At 51.8% G+C, this 27,757-nt stretch overlaps 12 protein-coding genes and 1 non-coding gene across 13 annotated transcripts; 5 read left to right on the top strand and 8 right to left on the bottom strand.

Annotated features, from left to right (window-relative positions):
* Window positions 1-181: 181 nt before the first annotated feature.
* On the bottom strand, window positions 182-1,372 carry PFLUO_LOCUS4048 (uncharacterized protein; the record flags this gene model as incomplete). The annotated part of the gene is made up of 1 exon (XM_073781361.1): window positions 182-1,372. One exon carries the CDS (start codon window positions 1,370-1,372, stop codon window positions 182-184), a length of 1,191 nt encoding a protein of 396 aa, XP_073638123.1.
* A 632-nt stretch (window positions 1,373-2,004) lies between these two features.
* PFLUO_LOCUS4049 (cAMP-dependent protein kinase catalytic subunit) lies at window positions 2,005-3,418 on the top strand (the record flags this gene model as incomplete). The annotated part of the gene is made up of 4 exons (XM_073781362.1): window positions 2,005-2,604; window positions 2,665-2,918; window positions 2,968-3,342; window positions 3,391-3,418. 4 exons carry the CDS (start codon window positions 2,005-2,007, stop codon window positions 3,416-3,418), a joined length of 1,257 nt encoding a protein of 418 aa, XP_073638124.1.
* A 316-nt stretch (window positions 3,419-3,734) lies between these two features.
* PFLUO_LOCUS4050 (protein translocase subunit) lies at window positions 3,735-4,153 on the bottom strand (the record flags this gene model as incomplete). Its single annotated transcript, XM_073781363.1, has 2 exons — window positions 3,735-3,974; window positions 4,034-4,153. 2 exons carry the CDS (start codon window positions 4,151-4,153, stop codon window positions 3,735-3,737), a joined length of 360 nt encoding a protein of 119 aa, XP_073638125.1.
* A 335-nt stretch (window positions 4,154-4,488) lies between these two features.
* PFLUO_LOCUS4051 (uncharacterized protein) lies at window positions 4,489-5,816 on the top strand (the record flags this gene model as incomplete). The annotated part of the gene is made up of 6 exons (XM_073781364.1): window positions 4,489-4,593; window positions 4,673-4,696; window positions 4,788-4,858; window positions 4,914-4,995; window positions 5,056-5,316; window positions 5,370-5,816. 6 exons carry the CDS (start codon window positions 4,489-4,491, stop codon window positions 5,814-5,816), a joined length of 990 nt encoding a protein of 329 aa, XP_073638126.1.
* Window positions 5,817-6,057: 241 nt separating this feature from the next.
* On the bottom strand, window positions 6,058-7,089 carry PFLUO_LOCUS4052 (uncharacterized protein; the record flags this gene model as incomplete). Its single annotated transcript, XM_073781365.1, has 1 exon — window positions 6,058-7,089. The coding sequence occupies one exon, from the start codon at window positions 7,087-7,089 to the stop codon at window positions 6,058-6,060; it is 1,032 nt and encodes a 343-aa protein (XP_073638127.1).
* Window positions 7,090-7,403: 314 nt separating this feature from the next.
* On the bottom strand, window positions 7,404-8,093 carry PFLUO_LOCUS4053 (uncharacterized protein; the record flags this gene model as incomplete). The annotated part of the gene is made up of 1 exon (XM_073781366.1): window positions 7,404-8,093. One exon carries the CDS (start codon window positions 8,091-8,093, stop codon window positions 7,404-7,406), a length of 690 nt encoding a protein of 229 aa, XP_073638128.1.
* Window positions 8,094-8,625: 532 nt separating this feature from the next.
* On the top strand, window positions 8,626-8,698 carry PFLUO_LOCUS4054. Its single transcript has one exon. It is a non-coding gene; the product is annotated as a tRNA-Val (tRNA).
* A 1,977-nt stretch (window positions 8,699-10,675) lies between these two features.
* On the top strand, window positions 10,676-12,280 carry PFLUO_LOCUS4055 (uncharacterized protein; the record flags this gene model as incomplete). Its single annotated transcript, XM_073781368.1, has 2 exons — window positions 10,676-11,561; window positions 11,631-12,280. 2 exons carry the CDS (start codon window positions 10,676-10,678, stop codon window positions 12,278-12,280), a joined length of 1,536 nt encoding a protein of 511 aa, XP_073638129.1.
* Window positions 12,281-12,652: 372 nt separating this feature from the next.
* Window positions 12,653-13,507, bottom strand: PFLUO_LOCUS4056 (uncharacterized protein; the record flags this gene model as incomplete). The annotated part of the gene is made up of 2 exons (XM_073781369.1): window positions 12,653-13,257; window positions 13,318-13,507. The coding sequence occupies 2 exons, from the start codon at window positions 13,505-13,507 to the stop codon at window positions 12,653-12,655; spliced, it is 795 nt and encodes a 264-aa protein (XP_073638130.1).
* Window positions 13,508-14,057: 550 nt separating this feature from the next.
* PFLUO_LOCUS4057 (uncharacterized protein) lies at window positions 14,058-14,822 on the top strand (the record flags this gene model as incomplete). Its single annotated transcript, XM_073781370.1, has 4 exons — window positions 14,058-14,078; window positions 14,131-14,601; window positions 14,672-14,754; window positions 14,813-14,822. Coding segments are annotated over 4 exons (585 nt in total), but the record flags the coding sequence as incomplete, so codon positions are not given.
* A 4,920-nt stretch (window positions 14,823-19,742) lies between these two features.
* On the bottom strand, window positions 19,743-19,960 carry PFLUO_LOCUS4058 (uncharacterized protein; the record flags this gene model as incomplete). Its single annotated transcript, XM_073781371.1, has 2 exons — window positions 19,743-19,886; window positions 19,943-19,960. Coding segments are annotated over 2 exons (162 nt in total), but the record flags the coding sequence as incomplete, so codon positions are not given.
* Window positions 19,961-20,225: 265 nt separating this feature from the next.
* Window positions 20,226-22,908, bottom strand: PFLUO_LOCUS4059 (Component of a membrane-bound complex containing the Tor2p kinase; the record flags this gene model as incomplete). The annotated part of the gene is made up of 3 exons (XM_073781372.1): window positions 20,226-22,284; window positions 22,337-22,816; window positions 22,886-22,908. The coding sequence occupies 3 exons, from the start codon at window positions 22,906-22,908 to the stop codon at window positions 20,226-20,228; spliced, it is 2,562 nt and encodes an 853-aa protein (XP_073638133.1).
* Window positions 22,909-24,351: 1,443 nt separating this feature from the next.
* Window positions 24,352-27,730, bottom strand: PFLUO_LOCUS4060 (DNA replication factor C complex subunit Rfc1; the record flags this gene model as incomplete). Its single annotated transcript, XM_073781373.1, has 5 exons — window positions 24,352-24,947; window positions 25,004-27,351; window positions 27,413-27,500; window positions 27,548-27,572; window positions 27,647-27,730. The coding sequence occupies 5 exons, from the start codon at window positions 27,728-27,730 to the stop codon at window positions 24,352-24,354; spliced, it is 3,141 nt and encodes a 1,046-aa protein (XP_073638134.1).
* Window positions 27,731-27,757: the final 27 nt, after the last annotated feature.

The following is a 27,757-nucleotide window of genomic DNA, read 5'->3' on the forward strand; positions in this document are numbered from 1 at the left end:
GGTTTACATTTTATGGCGTTTGGGATGGCTTTTTTGTATATAAATGATAGATTTTATTAGAGCATGTCTTGTACATGGACCTGAATCGTCCCTAATTTTCCTACAGTGTAGACTTGGCACGTAAAATGCATCGAAAATGCAGTAGATGGCTGCTGGTATCTCATGAAAATATCCACCTTCACTACCACCCATACTTCGAGCCCGCCTCCTTCTTGTTCCGCCTCCCTGTCGCAAAACTTTCCTCCAGCGCTTCACGCTGCGAACTCGCCGCATTGACCAGCTGCTGGAGTGTATGTTTGCCTGGTGCAATTGCCCGCACGGGATTGTGCTGCTGCGCAGCCAGCTCGCTCTGCGCCATCGCCTGGTTCGACGCGTACTCCTGGTCCGTGTTGAAGGTGAGGACCCGCGACTCTGCAGGAATGGCATTCCGGCCGAACAGCTGTCGGCGCTCAGATTTGGACAGATTGAGATCGTTGGCGATTGTGTTGAGAGATGCCGGATTGAAGGATGCAGCACCATCAAGATCATCTGATGCGGCGGGAGGTATAGATTCTGGTGCTGGTGCTGGTCCGGCGGATGGGGCTGCCTTTTCGGTACTGTAGACCAGTGGCTCATAGGCTGTAGCCGGTGCGGGGGCCGCATCTGATCGATCTTCCGAAGATAGAGAGAAGAGGCTGACTTTCGGTTTTGGCGGTGCTGGGGCTGGGGCTGAATCCGGGCCAAGTGGAATTTCTGTCTGGGATGTGCTGGACACTGAAGATTGGGCTGTAGTTGGTGTGGCTGGTGTAGGTTGTGGTGTAGTAGTTTGGGGGGCCTTTTTCTTCTTCGGATTCGGCCTTCCCACAGACAATGGCCGAAACATCATCGGATTACCTTGGAGCTTGACCTGGCCCGAATCCAGTTTCTTCTCCTCTGGGGCATCGGTGGATTTCGCGGCAGCGTCGCCAGGCATGATCGACTGCCCATTCGCCTTTCCATCATCAAATGGCTGTCCGATCCCCATCTCCACATCCGCCTCTCGATCAAATCCCGGTGCCGCGCCAGTCTTCAAGCTGAACACCTTCCGGTTCGATGGCGCCGCCGCTTTCTTCTCCGCGGCCCGTTTGGGAGCCGGCAGCAGCGCATTGAAACCGGAAAGGGCCCCGCCCCCGCCTAGCCGTGCCTTTTTGCGCGCGGGCCCATCGTCGTCCTGGTCTTGGGAGGGTTCGGGCTTGAGCTCGGGGAGCGCGACGCGGATCTTGCGCGGGTTGCTGCGGTCAACCTGAAACCCGGTGGTCGACTCTGTCTGTTTTGTTTTTACGGAGGGCGCCGCAGGGGTGGTCTCTGGTTCGGCATCTGAGCCCTCGGAGTCGGAGTAGGCTACCAGCGCCATGATGGGAGGGAGGGTGGTAGGTGAGGTGTGACTGTTCCATGCGTCGATGGAGATTTGTCGATTGGTCGATTGGTCGATTGGTCGATGCCTGATGTTGGCCTGGGAAGTAATGCCTGCTGATTGAGGCATCCACTACTCTTCTGCTTACATAATTCGGGGATGGGGGCAGTGAGCTTCGCATGAAACGAGATGGTTCTCTCCCTCCCTGAAGGATCTAGCGACGGGGTGTCTGTAGAGCATTCTCCCACTCCTCCAGCATCTATCTCCATGCCCGAGCCGTGCACGGACCAAAGCCACCCTCACCACGTCATAACGTCATCGGCGTCATCCGGTCTGTCCGGCGGCATGTTCATTGAGTTCAGTAGGAGAGGATGGGGGGATGGAGGACGACTGCAGAATCCATGACCCTCCAAGGACCATGGGATGAAAGAGGAGCACCATAGTTAGTTAGTAGGGAATTGACATCCCCCATCACAAACACAAGAGATCCCAACCTCCAGCTCGATCAATGCGTCATTCGCCCCTCCCCACTCCTTCTCCTTCTCTCTCTCTCGCTCTCGCTCTTCCTCCCGCTTCCCGTCTGTCCCGTTCCGTTCCTCAGTCCTACTCTCTCTTCCACCCTCCACCTCCCCATGCCGAACCTAGGAGGTCTGCTGAAAAAACGGCGAAAGGATTCGTCGATCTCGAAGGATTCCGACCACCCCCACCCCTCGAATAATAACCCTCCCTCTTCTTCCTCTCCTCCCACTCAGACCCCCGACGGTGAAGGCGCCTCCATGCAAACGCAATCACACCCAACGCCGCCGCAACCGCCGCAGCAGAGCCACCAGAGCAATGCCTCTAGCATCAATGACCTAGTCAATGCCGGCGCGGCGGGCAATGCCCACAATGCCACCCCCCAGGCTGTCACCAAGGAGCGCAGCACCAGGGGCAAGTACGCGCAGGAAGACTTCACCCTGCAGCGCACCCTCGGCACCGGAAGCTTCGGTCGCGTCCACCTCGTGCAGTCCAAGCACAACCACCGCTTCTACGCAATGAAGGTGTTGAAAAAGGCCCAGGTGGTCAAGATGAAGCAGATCGAGCACACCAACGACGAGCGGCGGATGCTCAATCGCGTGCGCCATCCCTTCCTCGTCACGCTGTGGGGTACCTGGCAGGACTCGCGCAATCTGTACATGGTCATGGACTTTGTCGAGGGAGGCGAATTGTTCAGTCTGCTGCGCAAATCACAAGTGCGTCGCGTCTCCCGACCCCCCCAACCAGCGCTCGGCTAACCTTTCCGGGATCTCTAGCGATTCCCCAATCCCGTTGCCAAATTCTATGCCGCCGAGGTGACTCTGGCCTTGGACTATCTGCACCAGCACCAGATCATCTACCGTGATCTGAAGCCCGAGAATCTGCTCCTGGACCGCCATGGCCATCTGAAGATCACAGATTTCGGATTCGCCAAGGAGGTGCCTGACATTACCTGGACGCTGTGCGGTACGCCTGATTATCTGGCACCAGAAGTGGTGTCGTCCAAGGGCTATAACAAATCGGTCGACTGGTATGTCTGTGCGAATTGTTCTTTGTGGTCGGTCTAACATGGTCTCTAGGTGGTCATTGGGAATCCTGATTTTTGAGATGCTGTGCGGGTTCACTCCATTTTGGGACAGCGGCTCTCCGGTCAAGATCTATGAAAATATTCTCCGGGGCAAGGTCAAGTATCCGCCGTACCTGCACGAAGATGCGGTCGACCTCCTGTCCCAACTCATCACGTCCGATCTCACGAAGCGCCTGGGCAATCTGCACGGAGGATCAGAAGATGTCAAGAACCACGTGTGGTTCGCCGAAGTCACTTGGGACCGCCTGGGCCGGAAAGACATCGATGCACCGTATATCCCGCCCATCCGGGGAGGCCAGGGCGATGCCAGCCAGTACGACAAATATCCCGAAGAGACGGAGCACTACGGCATGGAGGGCGAAGATTCGTAAGTTCCTCCCTCGGTTGTCATCACCCTCACTCACGCGTGCTCTAGATACGGACATCTTTTCCCAGATTTCTAAAGCGCTTGTATAATTTAATGACGAACGAGATGAAAAGACCGCGCCCGAGGGAATTATTTGGAGTCGCCGCGAGCGGTATACGAAAATTTTACTTTCCGTTGGACTTTCTTGGATGGATGCGACATGTCGGCTCTTGATTGATAGGTATTGATTGAGTAGTATTTTCTGTTCTTCCTTTCCCAGTGTCTATCCTGAAAACAGAGATTCCGCCGCCCAGCCCATAGTTTACACGGGCGAATCTGGCCGCCGATATTGTACATTGCGATTGATCATCCTCGACTTATTCGTAGCAGCCCGCTGTCAGTGTACGACGAATTCAGCTCAACCCTCCGGCGCTCCCCTCCGGCGATCCAGTCGCCATAGCCGCAAAAGCCGCAGCATCCTGGCCACCCAGGCGCTTGCTTTCTTGCCCGACGCGGGCGATGTAGGTGCGGCTGGTGACGTTCCACATGGCGATGTACTTCTCCATACAGCTGGACAGGCAGGTGCTCTCCTTGGAGGAGAGGGTCGAGCCGGGTGCGGGGATACAGGCATCGAAGCAGTGCTCGTTGATTTTCTAGGTGGGAAGGGTTGTTAGAAGCTTCAATGGAGGAGCAGGGCGGAAGGAAGACGCACTCCGATCAGAGCGCGGGCGTTGGCCATGGCGGCTTCCTGTTGCAGCTGGCGCACGATGGCGGACTTGACGTCCTCGGCGGGTTTGGCCGGGGCGGCGGAGGAAGATCCGAAGAATGACATTATGAGTGATTGGTGTGGATGGTGGTGGAGGTGGATGTGAGGGAGGTGTGAATGGAAGAGAGCCAAGTAAGTGGATGGAAGAGTTCGGTCCGTGGCGCAGTCAGCTCGGCCCCAGCCACAGTTGGATCATTGGGGCCACCGTAGCATAACAACGATATACTTGCACTCTTCTGCAATTGCTTCCACTCCTTACCTGGTTCGATTTCCCTTCACCTTGCCTCCCTCCTCTTCCATCCCGGGTCCTCGGGTCCTGGTGACACCGCGACCGTCTTCTCGTCTATCCTCGACCTTTCCTGTCTCTGATCTACTGGACCCTTAATTCACACGAGCCCACCATGCGCCTCCCATCGCTTTCCTCCCTCCTCTGCCTCGCGGGCCTGGCTTCCCTGCCAGTCACTACGGCCTACGACGGCGGCGATCCCAATATCAAGAGCATCCCCGTATGTACACTATACCCATGTCCTATACCCCGTGCTGGAGGGTAAACAGTCTCGGTACTAATGCGTGACGGTCTTTCAGCTTCGCACCCACAGTCTCGCTCCGGTATGCCCACCCTAGCCTTCTCGTGTCATTGACGACAAGTTTGGTATGGTCGTGTGTTGCAGAACAATCCTTGTTGACAACTACTGTACAGCCATATCTCGATTCCGACTTCCAAAGCCGCTGGTTCGACTTCGGGGGAGACACGATCATCCGCGCTGACAAGTAACTGCCTACCTCTCCCTTGCTCTGAACCAATGCTAACCGGTGGTACTCCTAGATATATCCGCCTAACATCGGACCGCGCATCGCAGCAGGGATGGATCTTCTCGCGCGTGCCTTTGACCGCGACCAATTGGCAGGTTCGTGCGGAACGTCCGACGCTAGCATTGTTTGTTTGAGACTTACACAGAGCCTGCTAGATCGAACTCGAATTCGCAATCCACGGCGAGGGCAACTTGCACGGCGATGGCTTCGCCCTCTGGCTCACCAAGCAGCGTGCCACACAGGGCCCGGTCTTTGGTTCCGCAGACAAATTTGAGGGCCTGGGTATCTTCTTCGATACCTACAAGAATAACCGCCCCGGCACGTCGTTTCCCTACGTCATGGCCATGATGGGTGACGGGCAGACGACGTACGACCAGGCGCACGACGGCAAGGCTAACGAGCTGGCCGGCTGCTCCGTGAGTGATATCTCTTATCTCAACATGCAGTCTGCTAATCTAGTCGAATACAGGCCCGCGGCATTCGAAGCGCCCAGATCGCAACCAAGGCCCGTCTCACCTATTTCCAGGACAAGTCCCTGACCCTGGACCTACAATACAAGACGGAGGACGCGTGGACGAACTGCTTCACCCTGTCCGCCGACGAGGCTAATATCGCCATCCCCTCCGTCGCGTACCTGGGTCTGTCCGCCGAGACGGGTGAGCTGAGCGACGCCCACGACATCATCTCCCTCAAGGCAGAGAACCTATACTCGATCAGCCGGGGCCAGAATAACGCTGGCAGCCGCGGTCCTTCATCAGATGGCCGGACCAGCAACAAGTTCCCGCCCAAGAAGGATACGGGTGGCGGTGGCTGGTTGTGGTTCTTGTTTAAGACAGTGCTCTTCTTCGCGGCTATTGGCGGTGGGTATATGGGCTGGACAATCTACCGGACGAAGGCACGGTCTTCGCGGTTTTGATTTGCTTGGGAGAGGATATAGGGCGTGAATGGGGATGGAGATTGAAATTGTGTTTTTTTTTGTTTAAAATGTTCGGTTCTTGAATGAACTCGAGATGCATACATAGCTCTTGCCTCAACTCTGTTTCTTTTCGTTTTTATACTCGAAAAAATTGAACTCCAGTCATGATTGAACAAACTTTGTATAAATCCAGGGTATCGATAATGATAGAATGCGCCGCCCATATGCAATGATTCAACGTTCACGCTTTCGCCCTCTCCTCGCTCCACATGCGATCCACGATCTGGAATACCTCCGTGACGCTGCGCATCACGACCTCATCAACGCCCAGAACCCCATACCGATGCTGGATCTTATCCGGATGCCAGCGAACACGCTCCATCTTGAGAACAGCCAATAGATCCTCCTGTGGCGGAGGCGCATGGCGCATAAATTCCTCCACCGAACCGGGCGCCACATCACTGCGCTTGCCAGATTCCACGGGCCAGAACAGGAGATTCCGCAAAGGCTTCACATCCTCCGGCTTCTGCTCGTCCGTGGAAGAAGACCCCATTGCTGACGCAACAACTCGAGCAATCTCCTCCCACGACTTCAGATAGTCCTTCCAAAGACCCTCCCACGACCGCTTCCGCTTCCTCTCCCGTCCCCGCCGAAGACTCTCATCCATCGCGCGCTCGAACTGCGCTCGTTCCTGCTCAGCCGTGCGACCCTGTTGCTCGTTCTTCCGCTGTCTCATGCGCTCTGCCCGCGCCTGCTCCCGGGCCTCTTCCATCCCCTCGCGCGTGCGCTCCCACATTCGCGCGCGGACATATGCCGCGTATTCGTCCTCGGTCATCTGCTCCAGTTCGCCCTCTGGGCCCGTGGGCACCTGCGGAACGCTGTAGTTATGAATTGGTTGCCCGTAGACGCCCTCCCAATATGAGGCGCCTTCGTCGTCGCCCATCGCATCGAAAAGGGATTCGCGGAATGCCGTTCGGGGCGATAATGGGGGCACGCCATTATCATTGTCAGGGGCGTTGCTTTGGGGGGCGTTGTTTTCTCGGCGTTGTTTGTGGCGGTGTCTGCGGCGCCGACGTTCGTGGTGGTCTTCGTGCGGGGGTTTCTCGTTTGAGGTTCCGTGCCGATGTCGGTGGCCGGATGATCTGCTCTTGAGCCGGAAGCGCCCTTTGCTACTATGGTGCTTGCTGTAGTCACCTGGCAGGTTGTGGGGGGCGTCCGAGGGCGATTTTGCCTCGTTTTCCGGTGGTCCGCCCTCTGCCGGAGGGGCGTCCATCGTTGATGGTGTGCCCTAGCGCGGATGTATAGATTATAGACTTGTTGGGAGAGACATTCGGGTGAGACTCGTAGACGAGGTGTTTGTAGGATAGAAAGAATGTCAAAGAAAGCGAGGACCTACCGATAAGGATGAGGTGCCCGCTAAGTCAGCCCTATCTTATCTTAGTTTACTATCGGCCTATTTTGGATTGTTTCCTCCATCTCGATATCCTCAAACATCTCCGCTAACTCTCGCCCATTGACCCAGTCGTCCACTGCATTCGCAAACCACTATGGCTCTTGAATACACCACCCGTGCCAAATCCGACGACACTATACCACACGATTCCCATTCTCGCGTCCACCTACCACAGCGCGAAACAGCTGCTGCGCACTCTCGATCTTGTCCTTGGGAAGCCATGTCTCTCTCGTGGCCGCAATGACCAGTGAACGTACATGAATACCCTTCAACGTTCGTCCATCAGACAATGTGCGCACAGCGTCCTCACATAGTGCCAGTGTGCCCTCGCCCTTTCTAAGACGAGTCCACTCCGTCACTAGCGCAGTGACCAATCCAACGGTACGCTGCAGAGTATATATGAATGGCGGAAAGAATGCCGCCACGACCCTCCGTGGCAAAAACGTATTGAACCCTAACGCAAAGACTGAAGAGATATGCTCGGGCCCGCCGAGCGCTGCGAGACTCGCTGCTACATGTGCACCCAGACTCATGCCGACGATATGCGCCTTGCCGTTATATGCATGTGTTTTGATCAATGGTAGCAGCAGCTCTGCTGCGAGCTCCACGTTGAATGGCTGGATTGCCACCGACTCGCCATGGCTCGGTAGGTCAGGAACGAGTAGATGGTAGTCCTTCGCTGTGAGAAGTGGCACAACGAGATCCCAGTCCTTGCGACTGCTGAATCCGCCGTGGATTAGGAGGATGGTCTCGAAGCCTTCTGGGTTATGGACTGCGAAGGAGAGCCCCGTATCTGAAGGGCTGGGTTCGACTGAGGGGGCCATTGGCTGCTCCGTGTATTTCCCCGGTGCCATTCAAGGTTGAGTAGGGATTTTGAACTACGCGTAGACGCCTAGAAGGAAGCAACTTCTTATCTACAGCTGACGGTATCGCTGCTCATCGCTGCCTAGCCACCAACTCATCCATGTCAGCACTAAGGGGGGCCGTATCATGACCTCCAGCTAGACTTGGGACTAATTAGTTAACTAACCAATTAACAATAGCATCAGTCTTTCCATAAGACAAGATGTTTAGCGACTATGAACATTAGCCTACATTACAAGTGAAACGTGCTCAATCCGCGGCTAGGCCTGCATTCTTCACCACCACTGACGCACTCGGGCAGGCAGATCTGTCTCCTAACATCATACATTCCAATTCTGCACCCATAGAAACCTCTTCTATCTTTCTCTGCTTCTTGCTTCCTCCTTTCTGGCCCCAATCTTGAATCTCGCGAGTGCAAGTGCTAGAAATAAGCTGACGATAGCCCTTTCCCTTCCAGTCTTAATTTGCTTTTCTGTTAGTCATCGGGTCTATGTTCGACTGGCCCAGTGGTTAAGGCGCCCGTCTTACACACGGGAGATCGCAGGTTCGATCCCTGCGTCGAACATCTTTTTTGCTCTATTTGTGGCTGATTGGGGATGGAATTGATTGAATAGGCATTATTTTGGGGTCCTAGGTTGAAGATGGGATGAATAGAGGGGTGTAGGAAGGAACGGTGCTATGAGCAATGGGGGACCCAAGTGGTTATTGGTTGGAACATTGTAATCAGTTATTATAGTACATAGCAAGAAATAAATTAAGCAACTAAAGGTCATGACTCTATACCATCAAATATCACTCATGCCGATTACAGAAAAGCAGCAGTCAAGCCCACCAATCCCCCAACCAGGGGGAAGATACCTCGAATACCATTCAGCGTAGTCCAAGTATTCATCAAGCCAATCGTTTCCTCATCCGACACCTCCGATTTTGATAGGGCCGTTTTCTGTAGCGCATTATTGGTGCAGGCCATCGCACCAAGTGTCCAAGGTATTATAGCCATCACCAGCAGGCCGGCAGCCACATACAATCCCGCCAGACTCGTCTGGGCCGAGCGGAACAATGCACCCCCTTCGCGAACCGACCAGGCGCAGTAGAAGAGCGAGCCAGCAATTGCTGCGGAAATTGGGGGGTTCTGCGAGCTGCCGTTGTCGTACGTGTGTCGCCATTGCTTGACCAGTGTGCTTGTGGGGACTTTGTTCTCGCGGTGCGAGCGGAGCAGGGCGGGCATGACGAGCATCGACAGGGAGGAGATGTTGCCTACGATTGGATTAGGATAGCTGCTATCTAGCAGTAACTAGAAGGGCGGGTGGTTACTTGCCGGAAAGCCAGGCTGCGCCGGACAAGCCAACGGCTTGCGCAATGCGGAAACTCAAGGGATATTCCATGATGATAGCTGTTGGTGGGGTTGAAATGCGATGATAAACTAGGAATGATCAAGTGATGTCCAAGAGGAATGTTGACGGCAAGATTGGGCGACTAATTGAAGCTGTGATCGAGACTGAAAGTGACTAGAATGATGTGAGGGTTTATGATGCTCCGCCGCCTTCCACCGATCCGACCCCATCCGTGGGCCTCGCCGGTGGGTCTTTCGGCCGTGGGATCCAGCGAGCATTGCTCGGAGCTCGGATGTTGGTTCTCGTTTGGGACTTGTCAGGGATCAGATATAGGTTCTATTTCCCTCCCACTGCTGATTGGTGTTTCACTACTGTGTACCGGTTATAGGATTGTATTGCGTTCCCGTGTAAAACAGACTCGTTCTATTTGGGTGCCACTATAGCCCGCCCCATTTGGCCCCGCCCCGCCGTCGTTCATCTCATCGCTAAAGAGCCCGGGACGAGTTGAGTTGTAAGCTTGTATCCTACCTCTACCTCAGCTTGACCGCGATATTAGCCATCGAAACATCTCTGACTATCTCTGGAGCGTTTCTCTTTTATCGGTCGTCCTTGTGCTCTACTTTCGGTCGTCGGCTCCGACATGCATGCCAAGATCGACGAATTATACTTAATGTGTAGACAGCTATGAAAGTGAGTGCATTTGATTGACCTATCTCCCTAGCAAACTTCCTTGCGTGTTACTGTGCAACTTTGTAAAATAGGAGGATTCGTCTCTACGGTCGGATTTGGTTTATTCTGCACTTGTCAATGTTAATTGGCTCTCGTTGTGCTCCTGATAACCCTTGCTATAAAAGTCCGAGGTTTCCGAGTCAACTAGAAAGAATGATGTTTCACCTTGCAGATGGCCTTGAAATCGCGCTTTTTATTCCTCGGCTGAAAAGTTCCGCTCTAGATGCGCCGGTTTCTTAAGGAATTTGCGGGTAACCTTCAAGCGCAACATTCAAGGAATGGAATGCGGCAGTAACAACAACGCGCCACAGAGATTCGATCTTTTATATTAATCTCCAGTCTAATCTACGCCAATTCAAAATGGATTTTTCATTGTCTGTAGGTTCCTATAGCCTTCTGTTACGCAGATCAGAGTTGATCGCGCCGATCCATTGCTCTTTACCTCGTGGGAAGCAGATCAACGTTTTAAATCGGCTGGCATGTCACGATTTCTTGGCCTTCGTGGCAATGGCCTCAACATTGCCGCTATCCTTGGCGTTCTGATGCCGGGGATCATGACGGTCGGTTACGACACATCACTACTCGGCGGCGTCTTATCTCTGTATAGTTTCGAAAAGCAATTCCCAGAAATCAACGTGGACGGGGCTCACAACCGATCCAATGCATCAGGACTCCAAGGCGCCACCGTGGCGGCCTTTACAGTAGGCGGGTTCCTCGGGACACTTTCCTGCATCTGGCTGGGTGACTGGCTTGGGCGTCGGCGTCTCATGATGGTAGGATCGGTTATCCAAATCATCGGGACCGTTCTTGCTACCAGCGCCTGGTCTCTTGCCCAGCTTGTCAGTGGGCGGGTAATCATCGGCTTTGGAGTAGGTGAAATCTGGGCTACAATTCCTCTTTGGCTCTCTGAGATTTCACCCGCCCAAAAGCGTGGATCCCACGTTGCCACAAAGGGGATCTTTAGCAGCCTTGGGTGTGCCACAGCCTTGTTCTTGGACTATGGAATGTCCTTTACGCATGGCAGCATCTCCTGGCGCTTGCCATTTGCATTTCCAATTCTGTTCTCTTTTGTCATTCTCGGATTTCTTGCGTTCTTGCCTGAATCGCCTCGTTGGCTTATTCGACAAGGGAGAGTCTGCGAGGCTAGAGAAGTTCTAGCAGCTCTTGAGAACACAACTAGCGACGACGATCTTATTGAAGCGAGAGTTCTTGAAGTGCAATCTTCGCTGGCGCTATCAGGAAAGGGAAAGCCCCTCAAGCAAATGTTCTGCATGGGTCCTCAGAGAACATTCCACCGAGCGCTTTTGGCTATTGGTGTTTTGATACTCGGACATTTGACAGGTGCTACAGTGACCACTTTTTACAGTACGTTTTACCTAACCTTACACATCTCTTCTCATCGCCACTGACATTAACACATTATCGCACGTTTAGCCACTTATATTTTCGAGAACAATCTATTCCTACCTGAAGCAACGTCCAGACTTCTAGCAGCATTCTATCAGCTGGTCGGTCCCATTGGCGGTATTGTCTGTGTCCTCACCATCGAATCTTTTGGCCGACGAAAGTTGATGCTGGCGAGCGCAGTTGGAAACGCCACTTGCCTAGCCTTGCTTGCTGGTCTTGGATCTAAGACTGGCAATCCGTGGGCAGCACACGCTGCTGTTTTCTTTCTGTTTCTTTTCCACTTCAGTTACATTATTGGTTTCGGGGGCATCCCATACCTTTATACCACAGAAATTGCGCCTCTACATATCCGCACCACAGTGATCAGTTTGAGCATGAGCATCTCGTGGATTTTTGGCGTTGTCATTACCAGCATCACTCCTATCGCATTCAACAGCATGGGACAGCGATATTTCTTCATCTTCGCGGGGCTCAATGTGACAATGATACCAGCCATTTACTACCTTTTTCCTGAGACCTCTGGACGCAGTCTCGAGGAGATGGATGAAATATTTGTCCTCTCGGAAGGCACCTTGGATGCTACCAAAGTCGCCAAACGGCTTCCGCGTCGTCACTGCAACAACTCGACGCTCCGTGAAGCAATGGTGGAGATTGCTATTACTACCAAGAAAATATAGTTCAGTTGGTATATTGGTCATCGATACCGGCGTGATTATTAGGTATCATTCTCTATTCTGTCTTGCAAATTTCCAGTGGAAGGCTGGCGTATACGCACACGCTAGTCAGTCAGTAGTTCGGTAGATGCCCATCAGCACCCTCGCCGTTGAAAGTTGTTATTTGTGACTTCACTACTTTCCCTTCTATTCGTCTATGGATCCTTCGTTTCACGTAGGTGGTAAAAGGGGTGACTAAGGTGGACGTGACGGAGAGTATTCAATGGAAATATATAAATAAGACTACTTTAGAGAAATGAAAGACATTCTACCTATCCCAATTACTACCGCAGTCGCTCACTTAACCTCCTCCAGAACGAATAACAACTTTCACCCTCAATTCAGAAAATCACCCTTGGTCTTGAAAAGTTGCTCATCGTAGTAAGGTTGGAATGCAAGCCATCCCTTGTCTGGGCCGCCGACATTCTGTACGGAATATTCCGCCTCCTCTCGAGGAATCAATTTCTTCTGGTAACCGGCGGCGGCAGCAGCATCGGCAAGCAACTGGGCCTGGCAAGTCTTATCGAGACTAATAAACCAGAAGGCAGCTTCATCGACGCTCTGACCAACAGTCAGAAGACCGTGGTTTTGCAGAATGACTGCCTTCCCATTGCCAATAGAGTCCGCAATGCGCCTGCCCTCTTCGGCATCGACAACGACCCCGCCATACTGACCGTACACAGCGTGGGAATTGTAAAATCTCAACGAGTCCTGGGTAATCATTTCAAGCTCTCGGCCGAAGACAGAGAAAGCCTTTCCGTGCACGCTATGAGCGTGACAGGCTGCATGAACATCGGGCCTAGCCTTATGGATCGCCGAGTGAATGGTGAAGGCAGCCGTGTTGATGGGCTCATCGCCCTCGACCACCTGTCCTTCCTCGTCAACCAAGATCAAATCGGATACCTTGATAAGAGCAAAGTGCATCGAGAGAGGATTCAACCCTATGAGGGTTAGCCCGGAAGCAGTCAACGGCCATTTGGTTTTGAGACAAAATAACCTACAGAAATGATCCGTCAAGATCGGGTCACGGACTGAGATATGCCCAGCGACACCCTCATCGTATCCACGATCAGCAAAAATTCGAAAGGCTGCAGCCAAGTGCTGCTTTCGATAAACGCGCTCTTCCTCGAGGGTTGCAAATTTTGGATATTCACGAATTTTCAGTAACCTGCCGTCTTTGGTCCTTCCCATGGATTGCACTTGGGAAGGCGGCTGCAGCGTGGCAGTGACCGAAGTCGCTGTGCGGGTCACTGTTGAACTCATTCTGTTGGCAAATAATTTTTATCTTCTTTTATCGTCGACAGTATATGCTGCCAGTAATGAAGCAGCGAGGTTCACTAGGGTGGAAACTTGCTTAAATGAAGAGTGAAAGACCACAGGTTGAATGCTAGTGTTGAGTTCTGAACGCGTTCCAAGAGACAACCCCCATCGATGTCCCCGCATGACTTCGGAAAATGAGGAGCTCGGAAATCACTACCAGAGGCCGGATTTCTACACTAGTAGAATCGCTTGGATACCGATTGGAATGGACTGTACGGGCATGTGGGGAAGGTAACAGCCCTCTCCGACTCCCTCGGCCACTTCTCCGGCCTCGGAATTGACGTGAGACTTGAGGAATATTTATTGTTGGCCATTTCTTCTGGACGCCTCCCTTCAAAAATAAAGAATATATATCAGTGACAAGTACTTCAGGTATTCGTCCTCGTTATATATAGTTGTGCACATCCTACTGTGGCTCATTATGGGAGAGTTAGACGACAAAGTAAGGCTTCATATCAGAAGGGAAGCGTATAGCCCTAACACAAGTTCAATAGGTTATCATCATCACGGGTGGAGGAGCCGGCTTTGGGAAAGGCCTGGTCGAAGCTCTCACTACCGAAGGGGCCAAAGTCGTTGCTGTCGACCTGAACGACGGTAATGTCAAGGCAACGGCCGCTGCGGCACCGCCCAAGTCATGTGTGTCTCATACCGCCGACGTTTCTTTGGAGTCTTCTTGGAGAGAGATTCTCAAGACAGCATTGGACAATTTTGGGAAGATCGACACTGTTGTCAATTGTGCTGGCGTTCTCCACGATATCGTTCCCTCGCATGAGGCATCGGAAGACGTATTTGACTTTATGTTTCGAGTCAACGTGAAGCCAATACACTGGACAGCGAGAGTCATTATCCCATATTGGTTGTCGGAGAATATTCGTGGCCATGTCATCAACTTTGGAAGTAGTAGTGAATATCGACCAAGAGCTGGATTGCTATGGTATGCGGCCAGTAAGGGAACCATCACTACGGTAAATCTATTCTTGCAAGCTACTGTGTTTGCATCTCAAAGTGCCGTTCATGTCTAACTGCATTACAAAGGCGACAAAAGCTCTCGCCCTAGAGTACGCTAAGTCTGGGATCCGGTTCAATTGTATTCGCCCCGTTGTTGGTGAGACTGGAATGTGAGTGGTCAAGGTCTTATTACAAAGGCGCGATTTGCGTTAAACTAATTTATGATAGGATGCTCAAAGTAATGGGAGGGGAAGACACTCCGGAGGCCCGGCAAAGGCTCTGCAACACTATCCCACTCGGGAGACCATGTCAACCCAGAGATATTTCGAATATGGTCACCTTTTTGGCATCAAATAAAGCAGAATTCCTGACAGGAACCACTATGGATGTTGACGGTGGACGTGGGGTGGCTTAGGATTCTAGACACAAACTTCCCTTTTGAATGCACGTCCTACAAATTTTCGTGCTGCTGAACAGCATCGTTAGACCCCAGGCTAAAGAATGTTGAGAGCCCCACCAGCTAGATACAAGCTCCCTGTTAGAATATGACCATGAGCGTCAACTTATGACAGGACGCACAAGAAGCTCTATATACTCCCTAGACGGACACAAGATATCTCATGGGATTTAGCGTATATTGCTGATTTAGGTGCGGGCACACCGGGCTCATAACTGTGGAAATGCAAAAAAGGCGTATTCACTAGTAATTCTACTAGGTGGTCAGATCTGACAGTGATGAAAAACGATGGTATTCAGTCTAGCTATCATGTCTGAATTTATAGGGGGCAGAAAGCGGAAAAAACTGCCGGAATGTGGAGATTGCACTAGACGCCCAGATTCCATGGAAGAGATCTGGTGATCAGGATGCGGCAGATGGATCCTAGTAAAGTACTAGCGGGAATTCCACTCTGACACAAACAAATACTGCAAGAGCCCTTAAGAAGGGCAGTAGTCGTTGTTGTTGCTTCCGCCATCGACGCATTGAGCACTGCACCGTTGGATAGCAGTGACGGCGCCAGCGGTACCACACTGAAACAAGAAGTAGTTGGGATTGTAAGATCCCAAGTCAGGCCCAGCGTCAGAGAAGGCAGTGAGAGCGTCATTGGTTTGCCCGAGATAAGCGCCTTTTCGAGGTTAGCTTCCTAGAGGCTCTGGTATCTATGGTGAGGTTATGTGGACTCAATAGAGAGCATACCTTTACCGAGAAGGGTGAAAGCACAGTACTTGAGACCCGACTGGCAGTTTTCTGCGCTCGCGACCGAGGCAGCCAAGGCGATACAGATCAGACTGAGCTTCATGTTCAAAGAGATACCCTGTGTTGGACGGATTGGTTTTGTGTTCGGCTTTGTGTTCGGTTTTGTGGATTGTTAAGGTAGATGATTGAAAGTTGTGAGGAAGAAAAGATGCCCTGGGAAAGTACGCCTTTTTATATCTCAATTACTTAAGGTCTCGTGCTCACAAACCAAAACGAGCCAAGCGAAGCCAGGGCAGTGTTCGTTTAAGGACGCGTGTCAATCTACAATATATTAAGAAATGATCTCATTCGCAATCTTGCTATTCATGGGGTCCAACATCAGTACGCCAATGAGCCGCGTTGTAGAAGAGGAGTTTTTGGTTATAGAGACGCTGGGCACAAAACCGGCCACGCTCAGTTGGAACTGGCGCGTAGCCATTGGGTGAGTTTCGGGGCATGCATTAGTGCTCTCGATCAAACCTGCGATCTAATATCCATCCAGGCACCAACCAAGCCGGAGGAAAGATATACACCAATGCCACTCGTTACTTCAGGGTCCTGCCTATTATACGAGTGCTACTCAACATCCACAAATTACGGATTGAAGAACGTATCACCCTGGCAAATAATAAATTCAAAAATTGATGTTCATCACGTACTGTTTCTCTCGTATGTACATAAAAAAAGAAATGGTGGTGGTGGAACCAGACCCACCAGCATACTATGGCAAATAGTTATAGTGTTGGGGCTATCCAACTCGCTTAGTGGGCTTCTCGAATGAGTGATAATGAAGAAGAATGGACACAAGACGACGATGATGAGACTCAGCAGCCTGTTTTTTTCTGATGATGAACTAGATCTTCCTCATATAGGAACTCAGACATGCCGCGTATATGAGAGAGCGTGTAAGCGCGCGAGAGAGGTGGACGGTCAGTGGGTATATAATTATCAAATAAAGCAATTAGTCTTATAAATCTACGATTTTTTGCTCGGAAATTCCACCCAAACCCGACCCATTTGCGGGTTGGGTTGGATTGGGGTTATGGGTTATGTGGGTCATGGCGCAGCCTAATGCTAACATGGGGCATTATGTATACCGAGGTCGAGCTCGCATTGACTGCTAAGCATGAATGTTCACAGACACCAGCCTGTCCTTATTGAGTTTATTGGTCTATGTCAGATCCAACCCCTAATGACGCAGCTGAGACAGAGAAATTGGGCAGCCAGCAGTCTTTCCGGGTATTAATGAGGCGAGAAGCGTTTGTGGGCTCACATATCGACCCAATTGATCGGCAGCGATGCTTGGCTGAACGAATCGCTTACTTGCTGTTCCCCGCTGTTAATTTAGTCGAACATTGCGGTGGTATCGGTAAGTCGGGGGCCCAGATTCGCGTCGTTGTTTGACTATGATAAAGGGCGATTAGGGAGAAACTATTAGTGAATCAGCTTCGTAATAAGCCTGTTCCTGAACGTCTGAGCGTTTTGTAGGAGTTAATAATGACATAACATAGGAGTAGTCTTCGCTCGCCGTGAACCGAATTCGAACACCCCGTAGAGCCTAGCAGTCAGCTTCAAGAGACTACGGGTAGACAAGTAAATAGCTACAGGAATTTTGTTGCAAGGGTATAGAGTTTCCATCCACTGATCATTCTTGGCTCACGAGACCTTTTGCCTAAAGTGTAAGGGCTGCCTTTGGCTGCGCTGATTAATTATCGTGGCCTTGTTTGCCAGGGTATTTCTCTCGACAGACACTTCGACAAGAGGGTTGATAGGCTAAACAGCAACATGCCAGAAATTCTGTAGCCACGTCACTCTTAACTGAGCTCATTAGGAAGAGAACCCTCTGCACCGGCAGAGACGACGGCCATTTTGACAGTCCCAACCCCGTTCCTACTCTGGAGGTCACGTATATTACATACTGTGGCACTCCCCCGTGGAGAAATGAGTAACAATGGACCAATAATCTTTCTATCCTGTAAGGTTGCTAGCATGCAACAATCCGGTGTGGAGATTGGGCTCGCTCTCCGCAAACTATTCGGGGTGGGCCAAGCGAAGCCCATTTTCGGTACGTCGCGGCTCTGCCCGACGAGGCCGTCGATCGATTCGTTCAAGGTCACCATATCTGACGCCACTGGCCCACAATATTGGCAGACTCGACCCATATTCTATTTAAGGAACATTTAAGACCTCCCCCGCCTGAGTCTATACCTAGACCGGATTTTTAGGGGAGGAGTGGAGGTTGGCTAATGGGTAGACAAAGAGACGAGAGACGCTAAGGTCAAGCGAATCGCTTTAGACTTTTGAAAAGATATACGTGGGGCGGGCGATACTAGGGCTGTATTTTGACCCAGTTCCGTCTTGCTATCTTTCCACAACACTATTAGGTCACAAGTGCCAAGAATGAGCGATTAAGCGCAATCACCGTACTATTAATAATAGTAATAAACATGGCACAAATTCTTGTGCTGCTGAACAGCATCGTTAGACCTCAGGCTGAAGAATGTTGAGAGCCCCGCCAACTAGATACAAACTCCCTGTTATGAGAACTTGATGTTGACCTCCCTGGGATGCTATATCCCTTGCAAGCTGGATAGCTTCCTCGATCGTTTCCGCAGTTGAAATCTTTGCAGGTGGCTCTCTGAGATCCAGCTTTTCCCAAATGGAGGAATACAAAGCAAAATGTTCAGGAACCGACGATTCCGGGACTTTGAGCATCTTATCTATCGCACTTGTTAGCTCCATTTGATAAAGAGGATTGTATTGGTGCCAAACCGAATCTTGTTGAACCATTTTTTCTCTCCTTGTATGTTGTGAAGATGACATGGTCAGGCGCTGCGTTGTTGGCGAGCAAAGCTTGTACTAAGTGCTTGAGAAGGGCGGGCCCATCTCGTTCCTCGGAGAAGTGTGTGAATATGAGAACACGACGCCTTAATCTCGGATGTCAGCCAGTTTCCGTCGCATTGACAGTATAGGACTTACTCTGGCTGGCAAGATGTCGTAATATTGGCATACCACTCAGCGGCCTGGCCAATGCTCAGTTCGTTATGTGCACCATCCAAGAACCACCGAGTAACACCTTCATCGATGATTTCAAACCTTCCAGGCCAGGAGAAGCGTTCCACACCGCGAGATATGTCATCACCAGTGAGGTGACTATCGGGATTTTTTGATTGTAGAAAAGCCTTGGAAAGCTCCAGAGCCAACGAGAAATTTAGTCGTTGCACGGGAACTCCAAGAACTTTGGCATTGCTTGGAAGCAAGCTATCATTCACTGAGACAAAACTCAAGGTGGTTTCCTTCTCTGCAGCACGTTTCGTCATGACAGCTGCGGGACTTTGTTCTTGTGGCAGCGAAAACGCGGGCGAGCCAGACTTGAATATTCCGGATTTGTGCCACGCAATGTTTTCGATGGTAGGGCCTAACTGCTCGACATGATCTAGCCCCAGAGATGTGATCCCCGTAACGACGGGCTTTGGTATGACGTTCGTCGCATCGTACTCCCCGCCATGGTGTGTTTCAAAAATTGCAGCCTCGACTTTTTCCCCGATGAACGCGTGGAAGGCCGTTAAAGCTAAGAGCTGCAGAAAGCGAGGCTGCCTGAGGGCCTGGGCATCCGACTGGCGACTGGCAGAAAATAAACAGTCCCAGACTTCAAAAAAGTATTTTGTGAAAAGGTCTTCAGTGATGGGGTTGTCATCTATCTGTATTCTCTCTCGGATACAGCGTAAGTCTGGGGAGGTGTAAAGCCCGACACGTTTTGGAAACCCCGTTCTCAAGCCATGGGCGCGGAGAAGACAACGAGTAAAGGCACACGTGCTTCCCTTGCCTTTCGTTCCAGTAACATGCACAATGTTTAATCCATTGATGTCCCTATCCTACAGAGAGTGAGATGAAAGAAGACTCCACTTCAGAGTATGTGCTTACCGAATGGCCGAGGAGCTGCAGCCACTCCTTCATGCCAGAGAGGCTGGGCAATCCTCGAAGGGCTTGACTGCTTCCCTGCAAGGGCGCAGTAACAGCTTTTGGGCGCGCATTGCGCCGTTGACTATTGAGCAGCTTGAGTGCATTCTAGAAACAATTAGAACAGGGGAAGGAACTAATGAAAGATAACGGGTGATAGAAACCTCATAGCTCCGCAGCATAATGAGCACTCCGCGGGGGCTTTTCCAGCCGGTTGCATGGGGTGGGTGAGTAAACCGAGGGGAAACATCGATTTTCGGGCACGCACACGTGACACTATAGACGACTCAGAGATGCAATACTTAACATCAGAATTGGGGTTGACACATCCAATATATCCAGAAATTTTTAATTCAGAATGACTGAGAGGGCTTGCATAATGATAATTGATCCGAAGGTGCCTAGATACAACCAACGCCCAAAAAAGACAACGAACACCGCCTGTCCTTAAATCCGATAATGCGCCATGTTCTTCTTGATTTCGTCCACGATTTCCACAGCCTCCAGTGCATTCCGCGCCTCAAAATCATACCGCTTCTGCTCCGTCGCATCGTTGCCGCGCAGCACCACCACCCGGAAACTCTTGGGATGTCGACGGCTGACTTTGCAGCCCACCACGTCGTTGAAGCTGATCGAGCGTGTTTTGGCGTCGGAGCCGGTCTTACCCGACTCCCCTGGCATGATGTGCATGTAGTCGTTGTCAAAAGTCAGAATGCGGTGGTTTGATGCCGTAAAAGACATGGACTGTTTGCGGAAGACATGGTAGCGTCGGTAGTAACCTCCAATGAGGTCCTGTTTTTGGGTCAGCGAGGGTAGCATGCGCTTTCCTTCCTTTTTGCCCTTTTTGACTGTTGTTGGAGGTTGGCTCTCAACCATCAGCGGTGCGTTAGGTGACGAGCTGCCGGGAGATCCACCCATCGTCAGAGGACCAGCCCCAAACCGACGGCGGACGAGGTCGAGATCGGTGATGGGTCCCAGTGCTTCCACGGTGCGATCAAGCGGTGCGATAGTATTGGATCCCACCACCTTGAGGAGGTAATTCCCTTTGTCCAGCCCCCAGCGTTTGCACACCGAGTCAAGGATCTCCGCAATATAGCTGTCTGAGGTCGTGTTGATCGTCATGGCGTGAGCCGACGCTTCCAGGTTGATGAACCTGACCTTCAGGGTCTTCGAGACACCGAGACGGGGGGTGGCGTGGGAAACTGGAACAGCAGGACGATCCGCAGGTGTAAGTGTGCTGTCATTCAAGGCAGAGGAGAAAGGCTGGCCTAAAATGGGGTTTTGACGAGCTGGCATTGCTTTGCTCTGTGAAGTGGGCTGGGTGCCTGGCACTGCCAGCTTGGCAGGCTGGTCGCCCTCAGCGGACCCAAGACTCTGACTGAACTGCGGATAGAGTCGTTCGTTCTCCTCAAATTCCGAATCAGAGGCTTCCACGAGCGCAAACTCATCGTACGGCTTTCCTCGTGACCGACCTCGTGCCTTGCTTGCTTGGTTGTTGTTCGAAGTGAAATCCGTCATCGGCAGCGTTCGTCCCAGCGCGGGGAAGTCAAACTCCACTTCCCCATCTTCCACCATGCGAAGCGTCCATCGATTGACCGTCAACTTTTCGCGGTTGATAGACGGGCCCCGCGCATCCTCTGAGTATTTCCAGAGCGCCGCACCAATCGCTTCAGAGACCGTGACCGGGGCCGGCTGTTTGGCCAGCTTGGACTCTCGCATGAGCGGCAGGTCCAGTGGGTCTTCTGGATCCGAGGAAAACGGCACGTAGATTTTCAAGTACAACGAGTCGTCCGGGCTTTGTCCCGAGAGAACCATAAACTTCTCGACCGGATTGCTTGGTGCGCGCTTCCGAGCCTTGAGCTGACGAGTTAGTAGACTGACTGGCTGAATGGTGCTGATAGGCCGTGGCGGAGGAAGATCATGTAGTTCAGGGGCCAGAGCTTTGGCCTTGCGTGGCGACGTGTTCTGGGGTCCTGTCCCACTAGGAAGCTTGTGCATCAAAGCCATGGGCGACGAATCCAAACTTCCAGCAATGCCCACCCCGGCTAAGAGCATGGATCCAGAGCCAGCAGTCGCATCATCAAACTCGGACGATATGGCAGACCCAACAGACTCGGCGCCCGAATCTTCGGCTTGTTCAGTCAACTCTGCCAGGGCTAAACTCTCCGCACCTCGGCTTCCAGTTCGCTGGCGCCGTGCACGGGGACGGTCGACGACGTGGTCATTTGAGGAGAACCGAACTGATCCCGGTTTGGAACTTTGAGAATCGCCTTCGTTGTCCGTTGACATGTCACTGCTAGTAGTCGTGTCTCGGCGTGGGCGCTGCCCCTTGATCGCTGATGCATTTCCCAGAGATCCCGTACGATAGCGACCTGCGCCTTGATTGTGTGATGGGGCTGTGACCATCACCTCTGGCCGATCACGGTCCTCTGTCGAGCGGATTGGGGACGAGTCAGCCCGATTGCGGTTGATGGGCATCTTAGAGAATTTAATTGCATCGACGGCCCTGTAACGTATGAGAAAGATATAAGACTGGATCAGGGACAAGGGTGACCAACCGGTGAATGTTGTTCTCGTCATCGTCGCTGTCGTCGCTTAGGTCACTGCTATCGTCGTCCTCCGGCTCGGCCGACTGCTGGGTTTCTTGCTGGTGTCTTTCCCGGCGCCCTTTCTTCTTTCCACCTCGTCCAAGATGTCGTCGTCCAGTCACATCCATGTTGCTTTTTCCGGTGACCATCCCCCCTTCTTCATCTTCACCGTCGTCGAGGCCGAGCGCGTCGTCTCGTGCACCGTTCGCATCTCGAGTAGCCAGCCGGTAGTATTCCGAGGAAACAGCAGCCGTAGTAGGGATAGGTGGAGAGTATGTCCGCTTGAGACTGGAGGCACCCGGGGTGTTGGGGTTCGCCGACGCGGAGGACCAGCCCGCGGCGCGAAAGCCAGGGGTATTGAGAACGGAGTTGTTGACATTGATCAACCGGTCTCCGATGCCATCTTTGATCGTAGACAGATATGACGAGCGTAATTGCCAGATCGTAAAACTGCACGTTGGTGAGTGCTGTCCCGTAACGCGCCAGTGAGGGGCGGGGCAGATCCTCGGCGCGACTTACTCTTCATTATGAAGGAGCGACATCTTCCCGACCGCTCCGAAGGGAGTGTTGGTAGCAAACCACGTAGGTTGCGCAATGCGATCGAGGGGTTAGTGATACGTTGGTGTCAAGGGAGTCGGTGAGGCTGAGACCGCATGCTCTCGGGGGGGCATGCGCGTAGAAGGGAGGCATGCGCTCCAAGAAGAATATATGGTGAACAGAGAGCAAAATAGAGAGGGAGCAAAAGAGAGATTCAAACTGACAGGCAGGACCAGCCTGGGGAAGGAGAGGAGGGATGTTAACAGAAGCAGAGGGGTGGAGGGATCACTGAGATGGAGAGGCGGTGATCCATCGGTGGTGGCGCCGATCCCTGCTAATCATGGCCGCTAGGACAATAACAGTTATGGTCCGGACTGACTGGATTGTGAGTGTCGGGGAGCCCAGATATCGCCTGGTCCTTGTTTCCTAGTATTGAGGATCTTGGCCAAGGATGCTGTGGTGTTGACGTGTTTTAGCGCAATTTAGGACAAGAAGTAGTTGTTGAGGCACTTGAATCAGTCTGCTATTCTCTTAGCGCTGCCAACTGGTGATATCAAGTTATCTTGCCAACGAAAAACACTCAAAAGATATACAAACAGATGGATGAATGGCAGATCGAATACCGGACCTTTCGCATGCAACTATCTATTTACGCGTTAGTTTTTAGTATAATTAAATGGACTAATGAACGGACAACAAGCCCTATAGCTCTACTCTGGGCTCTGACGACCGAGTTTATCCTATTCAAAGGGATTATTTAGAGGAACCCACATGTGATTCATTATGTGTATCAACAAGATCATTCGTGCTTATTCGCCCCCAAGTCGCAACCCCAACCCTGCACGCTCTTTTCTCTCTTGCCCAAAGGCACACCCCATTTATATGTCTATCAAACCCTCCAAAGATATATCGCATCATTGGGCGTTTGGCTTAGTGGTAAAGCGCTCGTTGTCCGTTTTATCCGTCCCAATTAACTCCAAACGAAAACTAACATGTGTAAATAGTTGCATACGAGAGATCCGGCGTTCGATCCGCCGATCGTCCAACATGTCTTTTTGGACTTTTTGTACTTTGTTTTAGCGCAAGACAATTTTATAGTATTTTGACATCCCTAAGATATTGTTCAGGTAAAACCGTCTTTTTTAGCTAGTAAATTTTGTACTATCAACAGTCCATTCATTGGACATTGAAGCCGAGGTGTATGTCCGCCGCTCTACTGTTTCTTTTTGTATTTGGGGTCAAATCTCTTTACTTTTCAGTCTGCGCATTATTAAAGTATAATTGATAATAAGCTACAAACCCGATGTTTTAGTTTGTAAATTGCAGCGAGCAAGAATACAAAAATGCTCCGTAGAAATACAGTCGTACACAGACACAATGGTTCTTCAGTAAACACCAGGCTTGTGCTAATACAGAGCCGTGGAAACGATGCTACAAGTACATAATGTTCACGCCTTGGCCTTGCCTTTGCCCTTGCGGCCCTTCTTCGGCTTCTCCTCGCTGTCATCGATGACATCGTCGTCCGCCTTCTTCGCCTTCTTGCCTTTGGGAGCAGCGGCCTTCTTCTTCTTGGGCTGGCTCACATACTTGTCCTTCTTCAGATCAAGCTCCTCGTCTTCATCCTTGGCTTCTTCGACAACCTCTTCTTCATCGGATTCTTCAATAGCATCTTCGATATCCGGCTTCTCCTTGGGTCCCTTCTTTGGCGCAACCACGCTGCTCGCCTTCATGAACGGCATCGGGTGTGAGCGTGCATTGTACAGACGCGTAAAAGTAGCCTTGGTCTGCGTTTCCAACTTGACCGTGGACTCATCCATTGGTCCCAGCCCTAACTCGATCATGGCGTCGAAATCGTCACGTGTAAGGTAATATTGGTCCATGAAATCAATCACATCCTCGACACTCTCCTTGCCTTCATCTCTCAGTCGTCGAACAGATTTATCCCACACCAATGGCAAGTACTGCTGACGGATCTCATCCCGGTTGCCGGTAGTTCGGAGACGCATATGCCCTTGAAGTTCCTTAACAAAACGCGACAGTTTTCCTAGAGCCAAACAGTCAGAGGTGATAAGCGAATCATCGCATGGGACATCTTCTTACCATGCTTGCTATTTTGTCCCAACCAGCTGGTGAACCCGGGCCGATCAGACAAATTGCCATGGATGTAACTGGCCGGTCGCACAAAACTGAAAATAGCATGAGTAGGCATGAGACTCCATTGTTGCTGAGTGCCATGAATCATCCGGTCGACAAGATCACCATCACTGATGCTCGAAGCCGCATTATCCGCCAGTTCCAGAAGCTTCAGTTTCTGTTCTCTGCCGTGATAATTTGAGGCAAGGGTGGGTCGGGTCTTCAAGTAGTTCTCCTGCAGCATCAGATAACTGAACTCATGGTCGTTGAAATACAATTCAGTCTTGTCGTTCAGCGTAAGATTAGAGTTTGGTGAGAACATCTGGGCGTTGAGTATCTTGCTGACAATGTCCCACGGCTTGAGAATGACATGTTTCTCCCACGCCTTGGACATTTGCTTGCCCTTGTCAAAGTCCATACTCTTCTGGTCCAACCTCGCGGTGGACAGCATATTGATCACCTGTCGGATGTCGGCATGAGTGCCCTCAATAAGACCATCGAGCACGGGAGGTGGGATCTTCAAGCCTTCTCGGAAGCATATGGTCGACAGACGAGCGCGAATTTGCTCGGCCGTCGGGCGCCTGAACGGAATGTCGTAAGTGACAAAGTCGAAAGGCTTCATTTTAGGAAGTCGGCGCTCGTTGCAGATGAGGATAAGCGGAATGTGCGTCTTTTTGGCAACGGCCGCCAAAGCTCCAACACCTCCGCGGTCACCAGCGGACATGCCATCGACTTCATCCATGACCAGGACGAGGTTCTTTTTCTCGCTCTCGACCTTCTTGCCCGCTCCGGCAAAATACCCTTGCAGGGATGTTGTATCGAGCACGTCGGTAAGACTGTTTTCCACAAGTTTCTTGCTTCTGGTGTCGCTCGCGTTGGATTCCACAATGTCAAATCCTTCCAGCTTCGCTACCAAATGAGCCGCCGTAGTTTTACCAATACCGGGAGGACCATGAATCATGATGGCACGGTAGACCCCCGAACCATCTTTACCTGGGGTCTTGAACTTGCGCTTGGCATTTGTATGCCAATTACGCAGCCAGTTCTGGATCTTCTCCACGGCAGCCTTGTTGCCACATATCATATTGATCGAGGTAGGAGCATACTTTGTCGTCCAGAGCCGATCATCGACTGCCGGCTTAGCCTGTGAGCTGGACGGCGGCCCATCAGGAGCTGGAGCGCCTGAAGGGGCTTTGGCGGCCACGGCCTCCTTTCGCTTCTTCTCTTCCTCAGCGCGCTTCATCTCCGCGGCATCAATTTCAGCCGCCAACGCTCTGACTTTTTCTTCGTCGGCCTTTTTCTTGACAGCATACTTCTCCGCAGCTTGTCCGTCCCCGCCATTTGCCGGTAGGCGCCGAATCAACTCGAAGAGGCCGTCCTCGCTGATGGTCTTGATTTTGTGCTTCGCAATGGTCTCCAGCTTCTTTGGACCAGCATCGCCTCCAAGCACGACATAGCTAGTTTTAGAGCTGGGGGCGCCCGTCACCTTGCCACCATATCGTTTGACCAGCTCCTGGCCTTCTTCCCGACCGAGCGTCTCCAGAATGCCAGTGAAAACGAACGACAAGCCTGCCAGGCAGTTTTCTGCCCCAACTGGCATCTCCTTTGTTCCAGTGACCGGCGGAGTTCGTGAACGCTGCGCTCCAAATTGAAACTTCTTGGTCTCACCAGTTTTGGGGGGTGGTGATGGCGCTTCGACCATAGGAATGCTGTCAAAGATATCTTGAATCTCTTTACTTTCCGGTTGATCCTGCTTTTTCGGAGTGGCCTTCTTCGATCGTTTTGCGGCAGGAGAGGCTGTTGCCTTGGACTTGGAGGTCGCCTTCTTAGTGACTTGGTCGTCGCCATCTTCGTCCTGGTCGATGAGAGCTTCTGATTTACGCTTTCGGCCCGGTTTAGATGCCTTCGGCGCAATCTTGGGCAGATCTTCCATGACCACGTCGTCCTCTTCGTCGTGAGCGGGCTTCTTCTTTGCTGGCTTCTTGGGGGCTGCCTTTGTCGGTTTCACCTCCAATATCTCGAAGTCGTCGTCATCATCGTCATCCGCAGCCACATAGTCATCATCTCCTTTGCCGGCCTTGCCGTATTCGCTTGCAAAAATGTCATCTCCGCCAAGTTTCTCATCCTCGGTGGTAGTCCGGGATTTCTTGCCGTTATTGCGTGATTCGGCGGTCTTCGTGACTTTTGGGGCCTCGGTCTTACTACCATCGGCACTGTTGGATTGAGTCTGTTCGGATTTGGCTGGCTTTTTCTTCTTGCTCGATGCAAAATAGTCCGACGTAGTGGTGAGTTCGCCTTCGGGCTCTTTGGGTTTCCTGTAGCCAAAAATCATCAGCCTAAGCGCCCAGTGGCGAAAACTGAGAAGAAAAAGCTTACGGTTGACCCTTGGGCTTTGCTTTCGGAGTGGGTGCTTTCGCGGGTGTCACGTCATCTTCGTCGCTGTCCTCGATCACCTTTCTGGAACCTATGAGATCGTCAGAGTTGTGCCCAGGAGGAAAGTTGCAGCCATACGCTTTTTCCTGGCGGTAGAAGAGTCCTGTATAATTTTGGATTCAGCAGTCAGTAAGCTTGGCAGGTAAAAGGTGATGATCACGGCAAGAATCAACATACCTCTGCTTTGGTGGCAGCCTTAGCTGGAGAGCTGGAGGCCAGGTCCGGCTTCCTGCCCAGCCAACTTCGGATATCCGACGACATGCTGATCTCGAACGAGAGAAGGGAACG

This window comes from Penicillium psychrofluorescens, assembly GCF_964197705.1.
Source record: "Penicillium psychrofluorescens genome assembly, chromosome: 2".
Taxonomy (NCBI): domain Eukaryota; kingdom Fungi; phylum Ascomycota; class Eurotiomycetes; order Eurotiales; family Aspergillaceae; genus Penicillium; species Penicillium psychrofluorescens.